Source organism: Homarus americanus, unplaced genomic scaffold (assembly GCF_018991925.1).
Source record: "Homarus americanus isolate GMGI-L3 unplaced genomic scaffold, GMGI_Hamer_2.0 scaffold34921, whole genome shotgun sequence".
NCBI lineage: Eukaryota > Metazoa > Arthropoda > Malacostraca > Decapoda > Nephropidae > Homarus > Homarus americanus.
Genome location: NW_024741901.1, coordinates 5,992,994 through 6,005,011, shown reverse-complemented (window position 1 = coordinate 6,005,011; position 12,018 = coordinate 5,992,994). Strand labels below are relative to the sequence as shown.

Sequence of the window (12,018 nt, the reverse complement as noted above, 5' to 3'; positions counted from 1 at the left end):
AAAAAAAAAAAAAAAAAAAGCTGCCTATCTACCTATTGGGTAGGTTTACATAAATTTCTTCATTTATTTTCATCCATTTACATGCACACCATACTAAAAGAAACGTAAAAGAAATAAATGACCTTGGTGCAAAGCTGGAGTGCACATGTACTAATTTGATTACGGTACGAAAATTGTTTTGTCTAGTGCAAATTATAACATGTTTATATTCAAATTATTCAGTATGTTACAAGAATCCCAGCAATGTTAATTATATTCACCCAGGTCATTTCACTGGCTTTTTATAAGAGAGAAGCTTAGTCACTTGAGAACTGATAAATATACACGCGTTAGACCTGGGCCTGTGCCAACTGTCAAACGTAGTACCTCCCCTCCCCCACGCCCCCTCGCTCGCTCCCTCCCTCCTTCTCCCTCATCTGCCCGGCGTTGCTGGAATCCTTGTAAAACAGTGAATAATTTTAATATAAACGTCATGTATTTTGCACAAGAGATAAAAATTAATCACCTGTATCACATTACAGTAGTAATTTAAGAGTAAAAGTGTATATGTACGTATATAGTATTCCACATACACGTAAGTATAAATACAAAGTTTCTGTGATGATCGGACAACGTCCTTTTCGGTTAACGTCATGTTTCCAAGAACGTATCTAGGACGTTAACCGGCGCATGACTGTATACTGTTTTCTCCCAAACATTTCTCTGGTAGGGAGGGAAGGTGGGGGGTAGGGAAGGAGGGAGGGACCCAGCGATCGTGTGAAGAGGGGGGGGGCAGCCGGAGATGGGGTATTTTGATTGACAGGTAGTGTCTGGGTGACGAATATTTTTTTTATTTACTGAAGATATTTGTTTTAGCTCATAAAATTCATACAAATTACCCGGCCAGAATTTAATTTACATTGCTGGAATTCTTCCAATATGATGATCATTTTGAATATAAACATCATGGATTTTGCATTAGACATACAAATTTTAGATCTAATGTAATAATTTGGTTTACACAAAGCAAATATTTTATCTTTTGTGCAAAATATATGAAGTTTACATTCAAAATATTCCCTGACCTGCAAGTAATCCAGAAATGTCAATTATATTATCCTAACTTTAGTCTGAGGTATTCTTTATTACTAAAAGTTAAAATTTAGTTTTTTCACCCAACATTTCTCTGGTAGGGAGGGAAGGTGGGGGGTGGGGGGAGGGTTGGGATCGACCGACCATCTGGCGCGGTTGGAAGAGGTGGGGGGGAGGCAAGTTGGGGTACTTTGATTGACAGATAGTGTCGTGAAGAATATTTTTTTTTTTTATTAACTGAAGATATTTGTTTTAGCTCATAAAATTCATACAAATAACTGGACCAGAATATAATTTACATTGCTGGAATTCTTACAATGTGATGATCATTTTGAATATAAACATCATGGATTTTGCATTAGACATACAAATTTTAGATCTAATGTAATAATTTGGTTTACACAAAGCAAATATTTAATCTTTTGTGCAAAATATATGAAGTTTACATTCAAAATATTCCCTGACCTGCAAGGAATCCAGAAATGTCAATTATATTATCCTAACTTTAGTCTGAGGTATTATTTATTACTAAACGTTAAAATCTAAGAGTTTTCACCCAAACATTAATCAGAGAGGTAGGAGCTAGTGGGCTGGGAAGAGGGGGGGGGGGATTTGAGTCCATTATTTGAATGGACATTAACCTGGCGACTGTATTTCTCTTAAATATTAATTGTGTGAGCATACCATCATAAAATTTAGATGTTATTTTAACTACAACATAGGTATTGTGTCGGAAAAAGTGGAGTTTGGGGTTCGGGCCATTCTCGATTGGAATTAATCCCTTATGTTCTGTTGTTCCATTTATGCGGATTTCACTTAACGCGGTACCCTGTAGGTTCAATTGACCGCGTAAATCGGGGTACTACTGTATACATACAGTCAACCCTCACTTTACGCGGTCCCACATTCCGCGTTTCCACGTTTACACGGTGCCTTGCCAGAACCCAGGATGCTCACATTCCGCGGTGGGTGTACCCCTTTACAAGGGCGAAGTATAATTTTTTTATTTAGCTCATAAAATTCATACAAGTTATCCGGCCAGAATATAATTTACATTGCTGGAATTCTTACAATTTGATGATCATTTTGAATATAAACATCATAGATTTTGCATTAGACATACAAATTTTAGATGTAATGTTAACTCTGAGTAAATATGTTATCTTTTGTGAAAAATATATGACATTTATATTCAAAATATTCTTGGTCTTACAAGGAATCCAGCAATGTCAATTATATTATCCTAACTTTAGTTTGAGGTATTATTTATTACTATACCTGGTTTTCCCCCCAAAATTTCTCAGAGGGAAGAGCCAGCGAGTGGAGTGTAGTGTGAGAAGAGGGGGAGGGAGTTGAGTCCATTATTTGAATGGACATTAGCGTGGCGACTGTATTTCTCTATTTCTCTTAAGTATTAATTGTGTGCATGTACCATCATAAAATTAAGATGTTATTTTTACTAGAACATAGGTATTGTGTCGGAAAAAGTGGAGTTTGGGGGTCAGCTGGTCTCTATTTCATTTAATCCCATATGTTATGTTATTCACTTTACGTGTTTCTCACTTTCCGCGGTACCCTGTGGGTTACATTAACCGCGTAAAGTGAGGGTTGACTGTATGTATATATATATATATATATATATATATATATATATATATATATATATATATATATATATATATATATATATATATATATATATATATATATATATATATATACATATATACATACGCCACATACATACATACATACATACACATACATACATACATACACTTTGCCATACATATACATACATACATACATATACATACATACATACATACATACATACATACATACATCCATGCATACATACATACATACATACATACATACATACATATACATACATACATACATACATACATACATACACATACATACATACATACATATACATACATACATATACATACATACATACATATACATACATACATACATACATACATACATACATATACATACATATACAAGTAAATCACTGTAGTGCGCGTGAGCCAGGCATGTGCCCAGTAGCCACAAGGAAAGAAGGAAACACGAAGTTCCCAAGCGCTTTCGTGTAATTCACATCTTCAGGGGTGAGTACAGTCTGTACTCACCCCTGAAGATGTGAATTACACGAAAGCGCTTGGGAACTTCGTGTTTCCTTCTTTCCTTGTGGTTATCAGCATATATATATATATATATATATATATATATTTTATATATATACAGCTCTTCCCCGACTTACGACCTACCCGACCTACGTCCACCCGCACTCACGACCTGCTCAGTCCGTAATGACCATCCGCACATATGACTGCACAGTTGGGACCAAAAAAATTTTCAAATGACACGTGCATTTTCTACAGTATATCTCGGCCTATAAGATGAAATTTGAACCTTAAGAAAATCAGCCCAAAATTAGGGGTCGTCTTAAATACCGGGTATAAAATTCTTACCTATTACATATTATGGGTTAGCGTCTCAAGAGTGGTGATGGAGAACATCGTAAACCACTCACATGTTCCTACCACTAATTATTTTATACTGAAACTTACGTTTGGGAAGCTGGATTAAAAATAAGATTACCTGTACAGTGATCCCTCGTTTAACGAACGCCTCAGTTAACGAAATTTCGGTTAACGAACTGCCTTCCATAAGGATCTTCAATTCGGTTAACGAACAAAAATTCGGTTAACGAATTTCTTACGAACCGACCTCAACATGTTTTCGCTTGCACTGACCAGGCAACCAGCTTTAGTATCAGTCCGCCAATACATTAATCGGTTCTAGGGCTTAAATTCCTTACTATTTTAGTAAATATCAAGAAGTTTATACTATTCAATAATTTTAAAAGTTTAATATTCAATTTTTTAGTCATTTTAACAATTATTGAACATAATTGAAGGTAAAGTGACTAGTTTAATGTGCGGCATCCAGCCTCTTAACACAGCAAACAGGCATTAGTCTCTCTCTGTTTTCACTGGAGGTAACATCTTGCTTGAGACTCTCTTCAACTAAACGCTTTTTTCTGTGTTTCCAAGCAAATTATTGGTCATTTTGAAATATATTTTACATATTGACAATATATAATGCAGTGCAGTGTTGATTTAAAGAAAGTAATCTTGAAATACACCAAGAGAACTAAAATTTTATGGGTGAAATGGTGCCATGGGATGACTTCTCTTCCACCCCAATGCCTTCTCTTCTTCCTTCTCCACCCCCATTCTAATTCCCATCCTCATCATCATCATCCAGGAGCCTTCTACATACACACCTCAAAGTAAGTACACTTTTCTACCATTTTTGTTGAATTTAGGCAATTTTCAGTGAGCTGGAACCAATTACCCAAAAACCCATTGAAACAATGGTTTCGGTTAACGAACGACCTTCTGGAACGGATTGAGTTCGTTAACCGAGGGGTCACTGTATATTAAAATAATAAAAATGTATTATAAACCTGTCTAACACACCGTAAAATAACAACATACCCCGGTAATAAACACAGCTATCATCATGCACCGCCGCCATTTGCCAGTGACGAGACAAAAAAGGGAAAGTGACCGCTGTAAGAGGGGGGAGATACCGGTAGGACTATTTTTAGCCCGTCTTTGTGCCCGAAGTGGCCAGTAAGGCATACCGGTATATTTACTGATTATAATACTTATCTCCTATAAATAATTCATTTTAAATTAATTTTTTTTACAAAGAATATTCAGTAAATGACTGCGATAATTCTTGAAACTACCGACACTGGTAGTTTTCTTCATGCTAAATTTAGGATGAGAATGAAGAAACCGAAGTCATGTCATCTGATTCAGAATTTGATCCTTAATGATGATGCAACCATAAATGTATCAGGTAAACTTCACCTACCAGGTATAGCCTCCTTTTGTCACGAAGCAAGTTTATAAATTAAAGAAAATACTTGCAGTGAGTTTAATATATTACAGTATACGTATTATAGGGGGCAGGGAAAAAACACTTTTATTTGAGTTGCAGGCTGCACTTTTCAGGCATCGTTTGTATGGCTGTAACAAACACCTGTGCAAAATTTCATGCCATTTCATGCATACTTACCCTGCCGCATCGCGAACGACTTTTTGTCAACTTTTAGTGTATACCAAAAATTAGGTGTCATTTAATGTTTTCCAGGACAATGATAAATTTTACATGGGTGACATCGATTTAATTCACATGTTATTTTACAGGTACACCGTATAGAAAATCATTACAAGTTCATATTGAAATTCTTTTTTGTGCGGAACCTTGGCATCATTTTCCTAGACAATAATCTTTGCCTAATATATCCATCTCTCGATTCGTATCCCGTCACTTCAGTGCAAGCTTCAGTCATCACTTTTATGCCTCTCTCGACCGCCTGAGTGCTGTTTGGCCACTTGGGCACCACTAATGGTGTCTCAAGAATGTCATTAACCTGTAGATTTGACAGAGAAGCAATGTAAGGAGGCTCAGTCTTGAGTTCATTCCTCCAGTTAATCATGGAATGATAGTTTTTTGCTTGCCACTTTAGTTTCGGAGTCACCACCTTTCTCATGTTGACTACAGGAGGCACATCCTCATTCCCATCTCCATCTTTACCCTCCTCATCAGTATAGTTTAACAAATTCTCGTCAACAGCAGCATCAGAATCTTCCTCCTCCTCTTCAGATCTGCCAGTGCATTCTTCCTTTTGCTGATTCTCCTCTCTAATTTTTCTTATCATTGAGACAGCTTTTTCTCTAACAGTCATGTCCTCATCTGCACACATACCAAGAAGAAGTTGATCTGTGTGGGCGAAGTATGCATTTCTCTGGACAGCCTTCTTCACTATCGTCTCCTCCTCACTATTCAGGTGTTTCATATATAGCAGGGACTGGAATACGTTCCTTGAGCCGTGTGTTACGTAAGGGTGTATCTTGATGTAAAACCACATTGGAGCACTGAACTTTATTATTGTAATGACAATTCTTTTCAACTCATGGCTGGGTCTTGATGTTGCTACATACAGCCTGAGGATTCTACTCCATAAGGTGTTCCACCTTGACACACAGGGAGGACCTGGCTCAATAGCAGCCAAGTCATCTTCAACAACACCTGTGATAACTCCTTTACAAATCCTATACAGGTATTTCTGATCCCAGGACAGATCTTTCTCCACTTCATCATTAAACACAGGGAAATCAGGGAAACTGACTGGCTGGAAGGCGACAACTGGAAGCTCAGACAAAGACTCCTTGATCTGCTTTCCAATGGGACCACGCCAATGCTCAGGACCACTTGGTTTACCATCATAGTGATAAAAAACTGCGCGGAAAGGCAGCTCATTTCCGTGAAGCTGACATATGAAATAATGGAGCGGGTGACCAAGTAACATTTCAAGATGATGAATGACTCCATTTTCTGATCCTACATTTACATTGGTTCCATCACAACCAACACACACAATGGGCTGCTGGGTTAGATTTTTCTCCACCAGAAACTCGTGAATAGTTTTGGCAATCTGCTTTCCGTGTCCAGTCTTGGGAGTCACATGTGTGAGATATTCATTGCCAGGCTCAACCATGATGACATAATCAAGACGTGCGGCGTCTCAGAATGACTGCTTATGGGTGACTGAGGAAGCACGTGGTGATCCTGCGGTGTGAACTGCTTAACGGTAACTATTTGAATAATTTCAAGTGCGCCAACTTACCCAGGTGTCCCCTACATTACAGTACAGTAACACAACATTGAGAAATGAAATGAGAAAAGGCTGATAATCAATATAGACATAGCACCATACTCATCTGCAACAAGACAACTTAAATGAAATAAGAGATATGAAAAAAAAGTTGATAAACACTGAACAGAACATTGCACCGCCACAGCGCTGTTTGGCTAGTATTGTAGGTAAATTTAAAAATTTCAGTAGAAAATGCGGCAGACTAAACCTCGACATATCAGCTTCAAATTTGGCATGGAGTCTTAGATATGTATGAAGAGTGCAGCTTTGAGCAAAATTTCACTGCCCCCTAACGTATTATAAATAAATAAATAAACAAGTAAACCAGTAAATCCATTTCAAGTACAGTAGTCTCCATGTATCCTGTGCAGTAAATAGAAAATTATGGGGGTCCCGTGTACATTCAGCTGACTACATTAAAGGTAAGTGCACAGTAACACTCTATCCATTCTTCATTATTGATTACTTTTACTGTACTGCATTTCATTTTAGATTTTTTTTCCCCTGACTTATGACCTGGATTTGGGTCCCTAACCCCGTCGTAAGTCGGGGAGTTGCTGTATATTCATTGCTCGGGAATGCATCCCTATTTAGCCCATGTATTATTCCCTCCGTCATTCAAGTTTTCCCTATACGAGCAGACTCCAAGGAACGTATCTACTCGTGTCTTCGAGATTTTTTTGAACTCATCATTATGATTATTTTGGTTACATGAAATTGATAAAATGTCTCACTGTGTTTATATTCAGAAGAGTTCTCCAAATACCTTTAGAAGCTGTTACTTAAGAAGCTACTGGTACTCAGTACAGTGGTCCCTCGGTTAACGAACACAATCCGTTCCAGCAGGTTGTTTGTTAACCGAAAAATTCGTTAACCGAAACCATTGTTTCAATGGGTTTTTGGGTAATTGGTTCCAGCTCACCGAAAATTGCCTAAATTCAACAAAAATGGTAGAAAAGTTCACTTACTTTGAGGTGTGTATGTAGAAGGCTCCTGGATGATGATGATGATGGGAATTAGAATGGGGGTGGAGGAGAAAAAGAAGAGAAGGCATTGGGGTGGAAGAGAAGTTACCCCATGGCACCATTTCACCCATAAAATTTTAGTTCTCTTGGTGTATTTCAAGATTATTTTCTTTAAATCAACACTGCACTGCATTATATATTGTCAATATGTAAAATATATTTCAAAATGACCAATAATTTGCTTGGAAACAGAAAAAAAGCGTTTAGTTGAAGAGAGGCTCAAGCAAGATGTTACCTCCAGTGAAAACAGAGAGAGACTAACGCCTGTTTGCTGTGTTAAGAGGCTGGATGCCGCGCATTAAACTAGTCACTTTACCTTCAATTATGTTCAATAATTGTTAAAATGACTAAAAAATTGAATATTAAACTTTTAAAATTTTTGAATAGTATAAACTTCTTGATATACACTAAAATAGTAAGGAATTTAAGCCCTAGAGCCGATTTATGTATTGGCGGACTGATACTAAAGCTGGTTGACCGGCCAGTGCAAGCGAAAACATGTTGAGGTCGGCTCGTAAGAAATTCGTTAACCGATTTTAAGAATCTTATGGGAGGCAGTTCGTTAACCAAAATTTCGTTAACCGAGGCGTTCGTTAACCGAGGGACCACTGTATTGTTACTTATTATGATGTTTATGCACTGTTACTAACATAGCCTACCTTTTAAAAGGTTACAGCAATATTTCTTATATGTAATTAAATATCACAGCTCAATTGCAATCCCTGCCGAGTTACTACGTCAGCATTTCCCAGGAAAAGTCTGCTCTGAACTGAAATCCTGGCGTCCTGTTACTTGGGCAGACTATGAAGCATCATCATCCACTCAATTGCTACGTGAAATTCAAGTAGTAACACCACAACATTTGCTGTTCATGGCTTTATTTGATCGTAAACATGGTAAGTTTTCTGCCTTCTGATTTTACATTAAGTAGCTTGTTAGCATAAGAATTTTATAAATTTAATGTTGGCTACACAATTTATATTGTAGTGTTTTATATTTCTTAGTATTAAGTTAAAAGCTCCTTATTTTTCTGCAAGGTGGTCAGAACCAAGAGCAGACACCCACTTTCCCTTCACTCATATTGATTTGTTCATGCTTGCTGCTGTACAGACATATTCTGGTATGGGGTTCCCCTTCCACAACATGGCCCTAAGATATCTCTTTGGCTTATTCTTTTAAATTCACAACCAAAATTTCATACCCTGAAACACTCAGATCAATTTGTTCATTCATTCATGCACACCATTGTTTCCGAGATGTCTTTTCCACTTCACTACTAGTGGATCATTCACCTCAGTCTTCAGTGTCCTTTCTGGTCAACTCTTTTTCAAACACTGCTTGCATTTCAACATCTCTTCCTTTCATTAACTATTGTAACTGTTATATTCACGTCCATCAAAAGCTACATGTGCAGCTCCTCTTAGCCTGGTCACATCCTCATTGTGGATTTTAATCTTCTGTCCACCAGCACACAGCTAACAAACCTATAACTTCTTCAATGTCATACCTCCATGTATTCCTTATTATCAATAAGCTCGTCTTTCTGTCTCCTTATATATCTGGCATTCTGTATTTACTCAAAATCCTATCTATTCACTGTCACTCACTCTTTCCTTAAAATCACACATAACTCTAATTCACTTTAACCCATGAAGTTTTCTGTACAGTTATTCAAGTATTCTCAAATACTTTCACCCCACATATTCTACATATTCTCATTGAGTATCTGAAACATAACGCTATAGATATGGTTAAAAAATCGATGTCAGGATGTTTTGAAAAGGTGGAAAAAAGTTAGTGTCTAGGAATGTTGTGAAAACAGCTAAGGTTATAGGATGGTGCTTGCATTTTGGAAGGGGAAAGTGAAGGAGTACATACAAAAAAATGTCCTATGAAGGCAGGGTGTTATTCACACCCTGTCTTCATAGGACAGGGTTAAAAGGGCAATGGAAATGTAACCATAGAGAGATGCCTTTTTGTCTTAATTTTTTTAAGAATCAAATCCAGCAATACTGTATCCCCATTACCTGGAATAATTGGTACAGAGTGTTTTTGGGTTTGAGAGATTTCCGGTATTAAGATGAATTCTCTAATCCCCGAAAAAAATTCCACATCTATGGAATTTCTCTGGGCATTAGGGAATGTTTCTGCATTTAAACTACCAGTATGCATGTGGCATGGAGCACCATTGCTACAGAGGCTTAACTCCAGTTGAATCCCCTTGCAAACCGAACACATGTACAGTATCTCAAAAAGGTATCTGTCCACACTGTGTAAAACATTATGAGACCATGGATGGTAAATATTGGGACATGCAATTACTTTGGTATATAGTTTAACATAAGTAATACAATTTGTATTTATTTTGGCATAACTAATACATGATGTTCGGTTACCAAATATAATAGGATCAATATGCCACAGAGCCACACATACCAACCCCCCTGGGACATCAGGAGTTGCAAGTAGTATTTTGAAAGTCATTGGACCCATCCTGGCAGATACTTTTTTGAGATGATGTACAATATCCCTAACCCAGAAAAACATGACCAAAATGCTGCTCGTACAAGGGAAAGTTTGTGTAAGTTGGGGCTGCCACTGTGGTGACATAAGAGGGTGACTCAATTGCTACCTCTGTGGAGGTGGTGGTAAATGAATAAATACTTTATTATTAACATGCACCATGTGCTTCTATATTTTTTATCAACATGGGATATTATAATGCAGTAATATTGTATACCATAAGAAACACTCTTTTACTTTGTGTGGTTCTCTTTTCACTCTCCCATTACATTAGGCCATGGTCAGGAGAAAAAATAGTTACGGTGAGCGAAAGTGTATAAACTTTTATCCACAGCATCTGTTCTAATTGTATTCGAAAGATGAATTTGGTATCCTGAATAAACTCTCAACAAGATTGTTTCAATAAATGATCCTTAAACAAAATATTTCAACATAATATGACCACGGGGACTCAATTCTTTAATGAAAAAATTTAAGAAATGTTTATACTGGAGTCTATAAAATCAGTACAAATTAAGTTAGAAACACCTTTATTTACTGACTTAATCCTGAATATTTTATCTCAAACTTTTTGCCGAATAGTTCGCTTGGAAGCTCTGGTGGCAGTTTCTCCAGACCATCCCATCAAAGTTCCAGTTGTTGCCTTGTCTCTCTACTGGGAAGATCACTTCCAGACTGCTAACAGCCCACAACTGAGGGTTTGTGTTTTCTTGTGTTCAAGTTAAAACATTCATTTCATAGCAAATAAGTGCTTATTGTAATTAATTTCTCACAACAAATAATTAAGTTATGTAATGCAATTTATTCCCTTCTTTAGCTAATGGAAAAAGAGGTGAATGTGCATTGGGATGAGCTAGTATCATCACGCAGTGACCGTCTTCACCTCCTCCCTTTGATCTTATACCGCTTGGCAGTTTGTTTAGATGTTTACACTGAAGCATATAGTGCTCATGCTGATGCTCGAGGACCAGATGCTCAATTCCATAAAGAAAAAATATTTTTCAGACCTGCTAGGTAAGAATGAATTGGTAAGAAATGAATTATGCTGTAAGCATGAGATAAAGTTTAACTTCGATCTGTTTATTGTATATGGCTGTAAAAATAAATATCACATTATGTCTAAAGATGTCAAATTCTGTATAAAAAATTTCCTTTGCAGAGGCCCAGACAGAGCCTTCCCTTTCAAGTATCATCCAAAACTAGGGGTGTTCTCACAGCGGTAGAGGGAGTATCACCTGTTTCCAGTGTTGCTTATTAATCATTTACATGTACTTTCTTAATGTTAATAAATAGTGCTGTATTAAGACACTCATGTCATATTACTAACCAAAAAGAATAGTCGACAGGTATTAGAGACATGGACCAAGTAAGTGTCCTCCTCTTCCTTGAAGTATACTGTACAGTATAAGGATGTGGATTAGTTCTTAGATCAGCCTAGTGTAATTTCTCCCAGTTTTATTGGGAGAAAATACACAAAGATTGAATTGAAAGTGTCATCTGAAGGCCCAGGTAAAGAATCCAGTATCTTGAGAAATTCCTTACCTTGTCCAGTGATTTATTTATGATAATTGGTGGACATTTTATTCTATATAGATCAGTGAAAGGCTGTAAAACGAATTATTGCCCAGTCAAATTCATAGTTCT

The 12,018-nt window shown here is 37.0% G+C and overlaps 1 protein-coding gene across 1 annotated transcript in view; it reads left to right on the top strand.

Annotated features, from left to right (window-relative positions):
• The window catches only part of LOC121876378 (THO complex subunit 5 homolog), a 48,596-nt gene extending 36,914 nt beyond the window's left edge, over positions 1 to 11,682 (top strand). The window contains exons 11-14 of the mRNA XM_042381449.1: positions 8,560 to 8,747; positions 10,957 to 11,072; positions 11,192 to 11,388; positions 11,534 to 11,682. Coding sequence (XP_042237383.1) covers positions 8,560 to 8,747; positions 10,957 to 11,072; positions 11,192 to 11,388; positions 11,534 to 11,597 — 565 coding nt within the window. The 3' untranslated portion in view covers positions 11,598 to 11,682. The remainder of the gene's footprint in view (positions 1 to 8,559; positions 8,748 to 10,956; positions 11,073 to 11,191; positions 11,389 to 11,533) is intronic.
• Positions 11,683 to 12,018: the final 336 nt, after the last annotated feature.